This window comes from Hypanus sabinus, chromosome 28 (assembly GCF_030144855.1).
Source record: "Hypanus sabinus isolate sHypSab1 chromosome 28, sHypSab1.hap1, whole genome shotgun sequence".
NCBI lineage: Eukaryota > Metazoa > Chordata > Chondrichthyes > Myliobatiformes > Dasyatidae > Hypanus > Hypanus sabinus.
The window spans coordinates 12,445,419-12,461,935 of record NC_082733.1 but is presented as its reverse complement, the minus strand read 5'-3'; the positions used below and the strand labels follow the sequence as shown (position 1 = coordinate 12,461,935).

The window sequence follows — 16,517 nt, the reverse complement described above, 5'->3', positions numbered from 1 at the left end:
TTGCTCTCTGAGAGCTGACATTGACTAAAGGGGCTAAATGGCGTTGTTCCATATTATATAGAAAGAGACCACAGGTTGTCCCTGGAATGTAGATGAGATCTGAGGTGAGTTGATGGGGATGTGGACAGAACTAAATGTGATTCGTGCAGTATTACTCTTAAGTATTGATTACTTCATTTAGCATAGGTCAGGAAGGCCAAATGGCCTGTTTCCTCACTGAATGACTATGTATGTGAAAATGAGAATGAGAACTCTGTGTGAGAACGTACCTAGAGTTGTTGTACTAAATCACTGATTCAACAGCCCTCCATTCCCACGTCCACTAACGTAGTCTGCTTTCATCACATGGTTTAATTTCACATGGGGCTTTGGCATCATTGGTCGTGCACTTTGGTAGAAGGAATGAAAGGGTTCACTATTTTCTAAATGTAGAGAAAATACAGAAAACTGAGGTGCAAAGGGACTTGGGAGTCCATGCGCTAGATTTCCTAAAGGCTAACTTGCAGGGTGAGTCTGTGGTGAGGATGGCCAATGAATTTCATGGTAACATTTCCAAAGAAAGGATTATCTTAATGTGCAAAGGCACTATATTGGGTTAGAATCGGATGTACTTACATCCAAAACTGGAGTAACTTGTAGGTGCAAGATGAAACAGAAAACACTGGAAATATCACACCAGGCAGTATCTGCACAGTGGGAGAAAATTGGCACTAATGTAGATTATACAGGTACGTGAGGAAAGTGAATAATATAATTTGGGAAACCTGTCTTTTGCTTCTTTTTTTTTTGCAGTGCATGACTTGACAATTTCTTATCCTAATCTCTATCTGCCAAGCAGACAAAATAATCAATCGATATATGGTTAGAGTACAAATAATGTCATTGTACCATGCTCTTTGACTTACTTTTGTGTCATCAGCACTCCTCCATAGTAAACATTTCAGGTCAACATTTGATCCTGCAGCACCCCACATCTTTCCAATATGAAAAGGACCTGTTAATCTCCAACTCTGTTTTCTAGGTGATAACCAATTCCTCATCAATGTTAACACATTTCCCTAGCTCTTATTTGGTATACTTAGCTTTTTATGTGGCATATTATCAAATACTCTCTGGAACTCCAAGTATATCATTCTATAGGATTCCTTTCTATGATGTATGTTTGGTATATCCTCAAACAACTCAAGTAAAAATTTGTTAAACATAATTTCCCTTTTATAAAACTATGTAGCTTTGGTATTGATTGAATTACTTTTATCTGAATGTCTGTCCAATAACAGATGTTAAGCTAACTGGCCTACAGTTTTTTGTTTCTTTTTGTTTCTCTCTTTTCCCAAACAAGGCATCATATTTGTGGGTCTCCTATCCATTGACGTCCTACCTGAACTAAAATACTTGAAAAAAATCTTTGAACAATGGCTCTTTTACCTCTGTAGCCTAAACTCCTAGCTGCAGGTCATTGAGTCCGGCAACCTCTCCCATTACTATTCCCAATACTTTGGCTCTTTTGAAAGGAATTGTTGCAAGTTCTTCCCTCCTCTTTGAAACTAGTCCTTTGATTATCTTGAGTATGTTTGTGGTACACTCCAGGTGAACACTGATGTATTGGTTTAAAACATATCATTTGCTTATTTCGTATTAACTCCCCAGTATCACTCATGAACCTCAAATGGAGTGCACCAATTCTATTTGAGACAGCTATACATACAGTATCTGCCCAGCTTTCTCTGTTCTGTTTAATGAATTGGTTTCAATTTAATTATTTTAGATTTTACACTTCTTAGCTGTACAGATGTCTCCTGATTTAAATCTCTTGGCCAATCAGAAGGGACACAAAGACATTGACTGGGTAGAAATAACCAACAATTACTGCAATGCCATACTTTGGCAGGGGCTGCTAAGAACAAATTGTGACTGGGCATCTTTCTCCTTGCTTTCTTCCTACTCTCCACTCATTGGACCTGATTCCCTCTGCTCCTTTTAAGCTCTCTACTTTTCACTTCCTGTTCTTTTTAAACTTTGCATAACTCTGAAATTAAATTCCAGTTGTCAAAAGGAAAACTCCACGATAAAAAATTAATTTGTGGCTAAATAGTAGCTCAAGAAAGCACAAGATTAAAATAAATATATATTCTTGCCAAGATTAGAATGATCAAAACAGTGACAAACTGGGAGAAAATTGAACAGGGACATTAGCAAAAAACATATACAATTATTTGTACAGGTGTAATTAACAAAAATGTTAATCCCTTAGAGGCTGAAAAGAAAAGGCAAAAGAAAATGGTTAAAAGGGCAATTAAATGTATTGTGTCTGTCTTCGTTTTAATGGGAATTCAGTGAATAGCACATTGCAGGTTTCAAAAGGCATTCGATGAAGGGCTCATGAGATTCTTGGCATGAAGTTAAGATGGATGGATGACTGGTTAAAGGGTGAAAACAGACAGGTTAACAGGCTTTTATCATTGAGGATGCTGTGAAGATCAATACAGTTGGCTCAATTATGTTTGATCAAAGTTCTGATTTATGTAAAATGCCAAAATATAATACCTCAAGTTCTGTTTATAATACAAAGCTGATTGAAAAAGCACCAGAAAACAGAGCTGCTAAGAAGAGAGCAAGAAAGCAGAAGGAAAACGGAGTGGATAGCAAGCAATGTAATTTACATTGTAGGAGTAATAGAAAATATTTTAAATGGTGAAGGGCTGGTAAAAACTGGAGTACTGAAAAGTTCGAGGATCTATTTACAAGTTATGCAAATACATAAAACAATTCGAAAAGCCAATGGTATGTTACATCTGACTGCAAGGAACTGGAGGACAAAAGTAAGTGAAGGTTTTTGTGAGACAACTGCTGGAGTACTGGGTGAAATTGTAGTGTCCTAATTCTACTTAGAAATTTTTTTTTAATTGGTGAACTATTTAGCAGGTCAGAGCAGAAGAGTTAACATTTGCACTTTGGTTGCATGTCAGTCTTTGTGAGTACTGTAGTTTTACATTGATTCTGCTGAGTTTTTTGTTCTACTGTGAACGCCTGCAAGAAAATGAATCTCAGGATAATATATGGTGACGTATACGTACTTTGATAATAAATTTACTTTGAACTTTGACAGAGGAAGCGCTACAGATTTCCTCTGGATTGATTTCCAAGATCAGATGGCTGTCTTATTAAGATGGACTGAGTGCTCTCTTGAACTTAAAGAGATGATGCCATTAGAAAAATTCTCTAAATGTAAAGTCATGAGGTGAGAGATGAGAAGTTTCTGAGGACTATGAATCATTAGAAGTCCTCTGCTTCAAGACAGCAAATGCTCAGAAATTGACTATATTAAAGACAGGGACTGTACAGTTTTGAACACAAAGGAGATCGAAGGCAGGGGAACAGTTGAGGGCTGGTAATGACAAAGCAGGCTTCAGGGCACATTTGGCCTATTCCTGCTTCCATTTCTCGTGCTATATTTTATCGGCACCCCCTAATCTATGTTGCTTTCATAATCTTCCCATCTTCCTTCTCTGATGACGTTACATTCCGAAATATCAAGATTTATATTTCTATTTAGTGTTTGCCCCAGTTTTAATGCCAGCCTAAGGTTTTCAAACACTATAATCCACCCAATGCCATGCATGTTTCAGTTCAGAAAGGAGTAGATTATCCAATTTCATATCCAGCTCTTCATTCCAGAGCAAATGTTCCAGAAGACAAAGAATCAGTTCCCAGATACACTCTGCTATTCAGTAAGATTATGGCTGATCTAACTTTGGTTGATTACTACTTACCCGATTTTCCTTGTTAAAATGCCTGTCAATTTTCTTTTTGAGTACATTCAATTACACTAACACTGCCTCTAAAGGTCTCTGGGGTATAGAATTCCAAAATTCACAAACCTCAGAGAAGATGTTCCTCTTGAAGCCTGTCTGAAATGCAAACTCCCTAGTTCTAGATACCTCGCACTATGAGAAACATCCTGCATTTCCTCTCAGAAGCTTGTACATTTCAAAAAGATCAGTCCTCTTTTGAACTTCAATTTACTGAACAGTTTAACATTAGATTTTTGCTGTTTTGTATTTACCGCTATGAATCATAAATCAATGAGTCATGGAGAGTTACAGCATTATGCCCCTGTCAAAAATCAATCACCCATTTACAATAATGTTTTATTAATTACATTTTGTTACTCACTCCACATTCTCACCAATTTACTCAAAATTTCAATACTCATCTACACATTAGGAGCAATTTACCTAGCAACTTAGCCTAACAACCACCATGTCTTTAGGACATGGGAAGAAATTAGAGGAGTACCTGAGGAAACTTGCAGTCACAGGGAGAATGTGCAAACCTGATACAAGATTGAACCTGGGTCTCTGGTGTTATGAGGCAAAAGCCAGAGACAATTGAATAAAACATGAAACCATCTCCTCCCAAAAATAGATAACATGAAAAATACAATGTGGCACAAACATTACAGAAATTTATTTCCAGTGAGCAGTTCTATAATATAAAATCCAGTTTATTTCCAGACCTTAGAGCTGGTTGTGTGACCAGTATCAATGATGATATTTGCTTCATTGCTGGTTATTCAGAAACTGCATCATTTTTGTGGCATGCTTCAATATCCAACAGCCGTTTCAGCAGGGGTGTTGCATTGTATGGAAACAGATTCCTTCCCTGCAATCGGCCAATGGCTTTCCTCAGCTCAATCAAACAACCCGTAGATTTCTTAAACATTCCCTCCAAGGATAATTCCACTTCTGGGTTCTTTTCACAACTGTGTGAATTTATACCTTTGATGCTTCCAGTTGTTTCTGACCTGTGTTGTGCTTCTTTATTGGTTGTTTCTGTGTTACTCCTCTCAAAATCTCCCTCACTGTCTCCCGGGCTGGCAGTATTCACACGAATGGTTTCCCCTTCGTCACTCTCTGAGTTCTCTGAGCTATCGTAATCCACTAGGCTTTGGGGCAGACTGACTAGCTGTGTCCGTTCACTGTTCATCACAAGGCGAGGGTTGTGGCTAGGCCAAGGCTTTTTTTTGGGTAGGTGAGATAGTGGTATTTGAGGGCTTACAAATGCTTTTCTTGAATCTTCACTGAGAGTATGACCGTCTTGTTCCACCTGAACAGTGAAACGATGGCTGTCACAAACTTCATTGACTGGAGGTGGACTAAATGGTTCAGGAGTGGCATCAAACTGAGCACAAGTGTAACAGAAGGATTGCCAGTCCCTTCGAAGAAGCCGAAGATATCGCACCAAATACTCCAGGAAGCAAGTTTCAGAGGAAATCAAGAAGTCTAGTAAGACCCGATGATCAAATGCTAAATTCTGTAACAGTAGCAGGAAAATGCCGTGGGGATCGAACCACTGTTCACAAGTTTCTTGAGAAGTTGCTGCCTTTTCCTCAGGGTGGTTGTCCAAATATCTAGAGAGAGTAAAAGCAGAGATTGTGAAATCCTCCAAATAGAGAACTCAAACTTACAAATTATATTTCAAAGTTCAAAGCACATAATATGATTAATGTTAGTTAATAGAATCCTGGTCTGGATAAAGTAACTCATAACACAGGTTTGAAAGTCCCCAGATTCCAGCTCCTGAACAGCTGATGAGGTGAAGTGTGCTGCATTAACATAATCACTTGCAATAATTCAGAAATAAAATCAAAATGTTGGAAATGCCCAGCAGGTCAGGCTGGCTGTTGGAAATTGCAGAGGATGATCTGTCGAATGTGGCAAGAGGGGTGGAAAGCAATGAGCAGGGAAATTCTGTCTTTTTTGTAAAGGGAGTGAGTGTAGGACTACAGAATATTGATAAGATGAAGTCAACAGCTTTTGGCAATTCTGTTGGGGGTGGAATGATGTCACGATTCAGGAAGAGATCTCAAAGTAGCTGTGTGGCTTATCACTGGAGCAAATATGAAGTAGACAGAAGACCCAGTAATTTTAATTCATTGAATAAACCGAGATCAGATAGTGGCTTGCTACAACTGGAGCATGTTGGAGCTTGTGAAGCCTGTGGTGATCCCACACAACAAGTGTAGCAAGTGTCAGTGTTTTGAGACATCCACCTCTGGGTCACAAAGTGGAGTTACCCTGGAGGGCAAGGAAGAAAGGCCACTCTGATCCAAGAATCAGTGACACTTCTTTAAGTTAGGTATTGATAGAGGTCCAGTCAATGCTCAGGGACAAGAAGGTGTAGCTGTGAGGCAGGCAGGTAAAGGGATCCTATGTACATGCTGGCAGGGATTCGACCTTTGGCTTTATCTAATAGGCACAAGACTCTTATTCACTGTGGAATGTAAGGGAAGGATTCAATCAGCCGTAATAAAATAAACACGAATGAAGTTCTAGGCACAGAATTTTTAAAATTTTGCAGATTAAGGATATTTGAAATAGCAACAGAAAATGCTGAGCTTTTCAATTTTACTCTCCCTAGACTTACTATTCTAAGGGGAGAGTCTGAACTCAGATCCATACCGAAGCCCACGTAACAACCTCTACACTCTTAATTGCAGCATGTGTAAATGAGCAACAGGACAGATGAGAACTTCAATTGTGGGTGAGAATTGTGAAAGAGTTATGGGATTTTGATTTGTGAGCAATCCTGCCAATTCTAGAGAGAGGGAGCTGTTCCATTAAAATGGATCCACTTAAACTGGATCGGAAGCCCTGACATTTAAAGTTGCCAGTGTGAAAAGAGGGGGTAAAATAATGGAAGAGGTGGTGAGAGGTTTCAACAAAATACAAGTTCAAAACCTGCAAAAGAAGTTCCAAACTGTTAGTGCCAAACAGTGATTTGGTAAGAGTAAAACCTGGTAGGAAAGGGACAAAGTTCAAAAAGTAATGTAAAGCTGAAGGCACTATATATGAACGTGCAAAGAATTTGCATCAAAACTTGTATGGAAAAAACTCAGAACTGTTTTACATGAAGCCAGCAAAAATAAGGAAGTAAAGTAGGTTTGATGAATAATATACTGGTGAGTGGTTTTAAATTTTAACAATGGTTGTTATGTTGGGCATGGTGTAAATCAAGAAGTTGAATGTGTTTATTTAAAGTTAGAAAAAACAAATTAGCAGCAACGGTGTGATGGATAAGTTCAATGAATGCATCAAATACTTCTTCAGCTTCATGTGCCAGGAATCAATCAGGGAACACACCAGTCGAGGTTAAATATTGTGCAATAAAGCAAGGTTAATTAATAACCCTGAATGAAATATGCCTCTGAGGAACAATAATGAGAATTTCATTTTGAATACGTGGGCGATTTAATTGTCCAAAACACTGGGGATGAGAATATATATGGCTTAATGCGGCTTCTTTCTCATAGGTTTTCAATTCAGTAGAATGAAAATGTATAAATTGAGGAGCAAACTGGCTAAACACAAATTGTGCATTTGCACTAAAAAACATAATGCAGACAACAGTAAATAATTACAATGAAAAACGTCTTGCAATTCAATGGACTCCTTCTGCACAGCTCCGATTGGAACCATCAAATATTCCTGTTTAGGACTACTACAGCTGAAAGCCAGTCACTGCCTCATTTTAAGGTGTTTAAAAAGTCAATAAATAGTCAAAAATCAGCAGATCTTGGACTACAGACTCAGGTCACAAGTGCAGTTCTCCATTAAGAAAATGTAAATATGGACGATGAGCCAGTCTACAGGTATGATTCAAACACAGAGGCCTCAGACCCCCACTCCTGACTATCCTACCGGTGAACGTACCGTCTCTGGAAAATAAAATTGAAAATCTCAGAGCAAGACTGCAATACCAGAGGGATATCAGTGACAATGGTGTACTTTACTTCATGGAAACATGGCTCACCACTACCATTTCGGATACAGCGCTACAGCCTGATGGCTTCACCATTTTCCACAATGACAGTGTACCTCTGTCATTTAAAGGTAGAGGAGCTTTATGCTTAACTCTTTGTGGGGCACAGATAAGGCAATTCTGTCTCAATCCTTCTCACTCAACCTGGAACATCCACAGATCATATGTCATCCATCTTTATCTGCCAAGGGAAGTTTTCACTATCATCCTGGTAGTGGTGTACATTCCACCTCAGGCAGGCACTGTTCGAGCTGAGCTCCATGATCAACAGTCTCACAATAGGGCACACAGGAGCTTTCCCTATCATTTCAACTAGGCCAACTTTAAAAGGCGATACCTTAAAAAGAGAGCATTCATCATTACAGACCCCTAACACCCAGAACATGCCCTCTTCTCACTGCAGCCATCAAAGAAGAGGTTCAGGAGCCTGAAGACATATACTGAACATTTCAGGGACAGATTCATCCCCTCCACCATCAGATTTCTGAATGGACAGTAAACCCATGAACACTATTTCACTATTTTTTTTCGTACTTGTTACTTAATTATTGTTATATGTAGTTATTGTAGTTTATAGGTTTATCACTGTTAGGTATTCCAATGTACTGTTGCATAAAACAACAAATTTCACCACATATTGTATGCCAGTGATATTAAACCTGATTCTAACAAGACTATCATCTTTTGCCCTCCTTTGGATGATGTTGGAAGTTGGTAGTGAGCAACCATCTTGTTACTGGTTGGAAAATTCAGTGGTTTAGGTTGGGTGAAAATGAAAGGCTACATTTTCAGATCAGGATACTGTACGACTTGGAAGGAAAGGCGGTGTTCCCATCAGCCTGTCACCTTTGTTCTCCTTCATGTTAAAGGTCTCAGGTTTGGGGGTGCTGTCATGACAGTCCGGGGAAGTTTGGGAGCTGGGCATGGTACATGTTTGATTCTGCTGCTGTCTGTAAAGAGTGTGTGCAGGATTGTAAGTTACTTGGTCACATGAGTGTAATTGGGCTCCATGGGCTTCTTGGGCTGCAAAGACCTGCTATTGTACTGTATCTAAATGGATAAAAGATAAAAAGTAAGCACAGTGCATGGAGTTAAAAGTTTGAGGTGATGGATGAGGTGTCAGTCAAATGTGTTGCTATGTCTTATATTGGATCCTGATGAAAAGTCTCAGCCATGAAGCGTTAACTTTGTTTCTCTTTCCACAGTTGCTTCCTGACCTGTTGGATACTTGCAGCATGTTTTGGTTTCTTGAATGTTGCTGCACCTGCACGTACCTCGATCAGTGAAGTTTTCTCTATTACATTCCTAGTTTGTCCCTTATCAATGCTGGCGTTAACCTTTGCACATCAGAAGGTAGCAGATGTAATGCTTCTGTTTAAATAAGACAGCGACCCAAAGGCCTGCTGCCATGGTATTGGTATTAACAAAATGGTAGTCATTATTTTGAGAGTGTAGTAATGGGCATTAGACACATATAATAGGATTAGACATTAATGGATCACATCTTGCCAGGAAATAATAGCAGTCCTCCATTGAATTACCAGAATAGCCTCCTACTCTCCCGAGAAGGGTCAGGAAGTTCAGGGCTACAACCCAAACACGGAAGTGCTGAACTTTCCAGCTGAGCTTTGCCAACAATTTCATGACTGAACTCTGCTTTAACTCCTGGAGTCCAGCATTGGACCATGAATTTGTTGAACATCTGCCCACTGTTATACAAGTAACAATGAGCTTATTTATTTGGACGAGGTGGAATGGCCTTGATGAAATTACAACACTCGATGCCCTGTCACCTTGCAGGTCTTCATCATTCTGGATCAGAACCAAGTCAGCCACAGGGCATCTGCAAAAGATAGGTCCAGACTTCTGTACATTTGCATCAAATGATAGCAGTGATATATGCACTAACTCTCAACAACAGTATCAGTTAGGCACAGAGAGAATCTGTAGTTACTGACAAATACCTTTAATTGTCTCAGCTCGCAAGCAGGTGAACTTACAAACTAAATATCTGTATGCACACCCACTAGGTTTCTCTGACTCTGCAAGAATAGTCTAAGCATAGAAAAGGTAATACCCAGGAGAAGGAGTCTATGCTGGCCTGGCATTCCCGTTGATCTTGATGTAATCTCCATGTTTCTGGCATAGGGCCATCCCTTTTGCAATGATTGGTTTCCACAGCTGTCGCTGTAGGTGCTCCTAAAATCCCCCATTCTTATTCTTTTCCTTATCAGATCAATCTATGATGGTTCAATTTTGTTGGCACAAAGTCACCTGAATGACCTGTGTCAGCTCATTGGATGTGGCTTAGGCCTACAAACACTATTCCTTTATGGCTCTTTCCTCCAGCTTTGTGCCCTAGGTAATGTCTTTTATTACTTCAAACTCACACGGGTTCAAACCAGTCTAACCAGGTCAGCCAAACACGACCCAGACTGGACTTACCAGATCACAGGCTGCTCCTTCTATAAAACTGCAATTTTATTAATAAAGAGCTTCTTATCTTAAAATGGTTACAGGTTTAGCAGATTATCAAACAGCTCAGTGCATTCGCGTTCTCTCGCTCTGATTAAGTTAAACAAGTTAACAGATTAAGTTAACTAATTAAGCTAACTGAGCAAGAACCAGTTTACCAAACAGTTCACAAAGTGGCGGCTGTAAGAAACTTTTCACAAAATGGCCACCTCCATCCCTGTGTCCAAATGACAAGAACAAAGTAATTTGCCTTGTCTGTTTCCATTGTCATTGCTTCAATCCTCTTCACTGATTTGTAGATTATAGTTCTTTCTGGCCCACAGTAGTAACTCCTGGACCAACATAAAAAAGGAATGACATGATCAGCTATTTATGAAGCTATCTGTCGGTTCTGATAATGGTTAACTATTGTTGTCAGTATAACTCTGAAATGTGTATTTGATAAAAAGGCAAACCAGGGGTTATTCCACGATATAACCAACACACACAAAATGCTGGAGGAACTCAGCAGACCAGGCAGTATCTATGGAAAAGTGTACAGTTGACATTTTGGGCTGAGAACCTTTGTCAAGCTGGAAAAAAAATGAGGAGTCAGAGTAAGAAAATGGGGTGAGGGGGAGAAGAACCACAAGGTGATAGGTGAAATCAGGGAGGGTGGGGGGGGGAGGAGTGAAGTAAAGAGCTGGGAAGTCGATTGGCGAAAGAGATACAGGGCTGGAGAAGGGAGAATCTGGTAGGAGAGGACAGAAAGCCATGGAAGAAAGGGAAGTGGGGACAGGAGCACCAGGTGGAGGTGATAGGAAGGTAAGTAGATAAGGTGAGAGAACGAAATTGGAATGAGGAATGGTGAAGGAGAGGGGATATTAGTGTAAGTTTGAGAAATTGATGTCATGTGATCGAGTTGGAGGCCACCCAGACAACACACAAGGTGATGCTCCTCCAACCTGGGTGCGGCATTCATGCGACAGTAGAGGAGGTCATGGAATGGGAATGGGAGGTGGAATTAAAATGGGTAGCCCTGGGAGATCCCATTTTTTCTGGCGAAGCAGTCTCCCTACCTGCATCAATATATAGGAGGCCACACCGAATACAGTAAATGACCCCAACAAACTCACAGGTGAAGTGTCGCCTCACCTGGAAGGACTGTCTGGAACCCTGAGTGGTAGTGAGGGAGGAGGTGTAGGAGCAGGTGTAGCACTTGTTCCATTTGCAAGGATAAGCACCAGGAGGGAGATCAGTAGGGAGGGACGAATAGACAAGGGAGTAACATAGGGAACAATCCCTGCGGAAAACTGAATGGTGGCGGGGAGGGGAGAGGGAAGATCCCACTGGAGATGGCGCAATTTACAGAGAATTATCAGTTCAATATGGAGGCTGGTGGGGTGGTAGGTGAGGACAAAAGGAACCCTATTCCTGGTGGGGTGGTGGGAGGATGGGGTGAGGGCAGACTATATTTGGGCTCAGGGGATTGCAGATAGCAAAACAGCACATATTTAGTGTCATATTAATAAAACAGCATAGATTTAATATTTGTGGATATCTTCAAAAGAGAAATATTTTTAAAAAAGTGTGCAGGTTTGAAAGAGGCTGCAGAAGGTTGCAGACTCAACCAGCTCTATCACAAGAATAAGCCTCTCCTCCATTGAGGGCATCTTCAAAGGTGATGTCTCAACAAGGGCATCCATTATTACGATATCATTTTAACAGCATTTTGTGTGTGTTTCTTGGATTTCCAGCATCTGCAGATTATCTCTTGTTTGCAATTAAAAAGCCCTTAAATCAACACATGGATGTAGGAAAATGGAGGGTTAAGGTATGTGTAGGAGGGTGGAGTTAGATTAATGCTTAATTTTTTAAACATTTTTATATGTTTATAAATATTAGATTGATGTTTATAGTATGTTTACATGGATTGACACAACATGTGGGGCTGAAGGGCTCACACTGTGCTGTACTGTTCTATGGTTGAGGAAACCAGAATTAGAATAATCTGTCACGTCATGTAGGATTCAGTTCAGAGTAAGTTATTTTCTTGAAAAGCCACTAGTCTTTGGCATTCTCTTCCCCCAGAGGCTTGAGGGTACAAAAGATGCAAATTTCTTCATTGGGCCTGTGTTTGATTTAACTGCTTGATCTCTGAACCAATGCGCAGAAATCTCTCCAAATAGACAATAAACAGAAGGAAACAATCTAACGAGGCACAGGAGAGGCAACAGATGCTGGAAATCTGAAGCAATACATAAAAAATGCCGGAGGAACCCAGCAGGTCAGGCAACATGGGAGAAATGAAGAGTCAATGTTTTCAGCAGAGACCCTTCATCAGGAATGGAATAAAGGAGAGTAGAAGCCAAAATAAAAGTGTTGGGGAGGAAGAGCACGAGTTGGCGGGAACTGGGTGAGTATTGGTGAGAGGGGAACGCAGAATGGTGAGAGAGGGCAGACTGCGAATGATGTGAAAAGCTGGGAGGAATTGGCACTAACATGCAGCATAAGTAATGCTAACAATGCTAATCCAAGTTTCTCTGCAGAAATTCCAGTACCTAGTGTTAGCACAAGCTGAAGCCCACAGTAATATCTACAGCTATGCCTCCCGGGCTGACTCACAGAGATCAAGAGTATAATTCAAACCTTTACAGACGTCCCAGCTTTTAGGTCACTTATTTAGTTCTAGTACTGTCAATAAATTAGGTTGCAAAATCTTTGTATTAAGTGCATACCTTTTAGTGATATACATAATGTTAAAAGTTTAAATAATTTTAAATCATTTTAATATTTCCTGAATGTTTTGATTATTTATGAACAGCAAAGACTTGACAAGCATTCAATTTCTGAAGTAGCTTCCCAACTATTGACATGCATGCATTCTGAGAATAAATTTTATTTTGAACTGGTAAAATCAGGAAGAGTCTCAACTCCAGTCAAAGTCTCTCTGTACGCTCAGCACTGGGAAAGGTCCCATACTACAATTGGATCCATGAAAACACCACACGGGATTCCACTGCATAATTCAAGGATGTCTGTGATCTAGAGCAAAGGGAGATCTGGCTCAATATATTTTATAACTTTTTATATGAAGAGTGTATAAAAAGCTGGTCATTGACTTCAGAAAGGAGGGTGATACACATGCTCCAGTCTACACCAATATTGTAGAGGTTGAGAAGTTTGAGAGTTTAAAGCTCCTAGGTGTGAACATCATCAATAATCTGTTTTGGTCCAACTATACTGATGTCACAGCCAAAAAAACTCACCTCTAATTCCTTAAAAGACTAATGAAATTTGGCACGTCCCTGACCACCCTTATCAATTCTTATCAGAAGCATTCTATCTGTAAGCTTAATGGCTTTGTCTAGCAAATGCTCTACATGTGACTGCAAGAAACTGCAGAGAGTTGTGGACACAACTCAGGACATCACAGGAACCAGCCTCCTCTGGACTCTGTCTATACTTCTCAACACCTCAATAAAGCAGCCAGCATAATCAATAATCCCACCCACCTCAGCATTCCCTCTTCTCCCATCTTCCTTTAAGCACAAGATACAAAATCATGAAAGCAGGTCACACTTAGCCTCACTATCTACCTCATTATGATCTTGCACTTTATATTTTACATGCATAGCATTTTTTGGTAGCTTTTGCATTTTATTCTGCATTGTTATCATTTTACCTTATTCTAGCTCAATGCACGGTGTAATGATTTGGTCTGTATAAAAAGGATGCAAGACAAACTTTTCACTGTATCTTGGTACAAGTGACAACAATGAAGCAATTCCAATACCAATGAGGGAAATACTAACTCAAAAGTTAACACAAGCCATAAAGGAGATACTGACCCATAAGAGTGCATATAGATGGTCAGCAGTGCACTGACAACCTCTACCAGATCATCATCCTGCTCCAGGAAGATGAAGGAAACCCAGGCACATGGATGAGACAGCTGCTGGAATTGTGCAGAATTCTGGAGATGCCTCCTCAGAAACAGCATCAGCTGAGACACACAGGCCTGGAGTTCATTCTTCAGGCAGCCTGGAAACAGCAACATGCAGTTATTATTGCTTCAAAATGTGCTACACACATTACAGGAACCTTTAAAATAAGCAAAGTACAGGTTGAGTACCCCTCATCCGACATGCTTGGGGCTGTAAGTGTTTTGGATTTTGAAATATATAATGAGATAGCTTGGGATTGCCACATCATTTCTGACTCTGAATTTATGTGCAGTCTTTGGCTTATACTTGTTCTTCACAATCTGTACTTAACAGTAAAAGTTATTACATATCATTAATATAATGAAAATATGATGCATACAAGGCAACAAGCAGCACAGAAGCATTGGGAGAATACCTACATCAGCTGCTGAACAACAAAGAACAGCAGGCTTTCAGTCTCCACCTACAATGTTGTGCTTTGATTAAGAGGTTACAGTAGACTGCATTTGAATTTTAGGGGTTTTTTTAGGGTTTATGTAAGGTATGAAAACAAACAGTATTGCAGATTTGTTCTGGTGTTGGCTTTTCACTACCTATGCTTTAAAAACTTAATGCTATTATGTAAGGTATAAAAACTATCATCAACGCTGACTTGCTCTGGTACTAGATTTTCCTGATCAGCACACACTTTAAACATTTAATGCCGTGCCTTTTCTTAAGTTTCTTCCACCAGCCTGCTGACAATTACCTTAATTTTCAATTCATCATGATAAAACTTCACTTGTTTCATGATCAGCATACCAGTAAGGGGCATACATTCACTCTGACACTGATGATACACAATTGAGATCTTCATTTTTCCACCTTATGCAGTTATTTTCTATTTTACATTAACTTTGGTTCATTACACGTGAGGTCATTTCTTAGAACTGTCTACAGTGTGCAGAGACCTGCCCATCGTTTGGGAATCATCCCTGTCAGTTGTGGAATTTTCCATTTGTAACATCATGCCAGCGCTCAAAATAAACCTGGATTTTGGAGATTTTCAGATTTTGGAAATTCAAATAAAGGGTACACAACCTGTGCTTATTAGGTGTTGAGTATAATTAACAGAATGAAGGTGATCAGAAGTTCTAACAATGTTGAGATATGTAGGTATCAATTTTCACACTTTACGGCTTTTATGAATAAATATCATACACAATAGTTGCAGATTTATCAGGCAAAGTTCACAAGGTTGATTGCTATGATAGAAGTTATTTTTATGCAAATGTCTGAAAGGGCTGGGATTATACTCATTGGAGTTAAAGAAAATGAGAGATAATTTTATTGAAATGTAAAAGATTCTGAGAGGCAATGAAGGGTAGATACAAAGTGCATCATTTCACAATAAGGGTCACCTACTTACAACTTTGAGTGTGTCTAGAGACCTAGGAACGCTGGGTCTTTGAGATAGCCATCACCAAAGACCTTTGGGAAACTAAGGATTATGGAGCATCAGGTATCAAAGTAGAGATCTAAAGAAGAACAGGTATGATCTTATTGAATGGTGCCGCAGGTTTGAGGGACTACATAGCACACTCCTGCTCCTGGTTCCCATGCTCTTATAGAGGTGTCAGTTGTTGCTCAAGAGTTAATTATTTAGTCTCTCTGTTTTATTCTGAAATCTTCCATAGAATGTTTGTTGTTCTTCACTCTTCTTTCCAAAATAACTTTCCATTAATTTCTTCAATCTTCCTCATCCATGTTTGCCTTCCCTTATTGGTTGCTAACAGCAAGCTTCAGTATTCCATTTCCAATGGTTACGTTGGCTAAAGGAAAATTTGACCCTGAACTGGAGTACAGTGTTTCCAAACTGATTAATCCAGTCACAAGTAACATACACAAAATATTGGAGGAACTCAGCAGGCCAAGCAGCATCAATGGAGAGGAATAAACATGCAATGTTTTGGACCGGGGCCCTTCATCAGAGTGCAATAATCCAGTCACAAGCCCTTTCTTTAAAGTCTATTGAACTTCCTCCTCATTCTTCTGCCATGTCCACTAAAGTAATTTTCCTTCCTTATTCTTCCTTGGCTGAAAATAATATTGTCCTCCTCCCATCTTTATGGGTTTGTTCAAAATCAAGACTGGATCCATTATTTTGGGCACAAATTCACATCGAAAACTTCAAATCTTCATTCTATTTCTAACTTCTCACACATTTCCAGTGTTATAAATCTCCAAACCTAAATTGACTGATTTTTATATCTGATTCATCTCATGGATATTCTGCTCTCTGTAAAGTCTGTA

General features: G+C 39.6%; 1 protein-coding gene across 5 annotated transcripts in view; it reads right to left on the bottom strand.

The window, feature by feature from the left end:
- Positions 1-1,344: 1,344 nt before the first annotated feature.
- lins1 (lines homolog 1) overlaps positions 1,345-16,517 on the bottom strand; it is a 51,433-nt gene continuing 36,260 nt past the window's right edge. For 4 of the 5 annotated variants that reach the window (XM_059952618.1, XM_059952615.1, XM_059952617.1 and 1 more), the window contains exons 6-8: positions 14,130-14,322; positions 10,509-10,631; positions 1,345-5,413 (exon numbers count right to left, since the gene is read on the bottom strand). In XM_059952618.1, coding sequence (XP_059808601.1) covers positions 4,573-5,413; positions 10,509-10,631; positions 14,130-14,322 — 1,157 coding nt within the window. In that variant the 3' untranslated portion in view covers positions 1,345-4,572. The remainder of the gene's footprint in view (positions 5,414-10,508; positions 10,632-14,129; positions 14,323-16,517) is intronic. The other variant, XM_059952619.1, reaches the window with a different exon arrangement.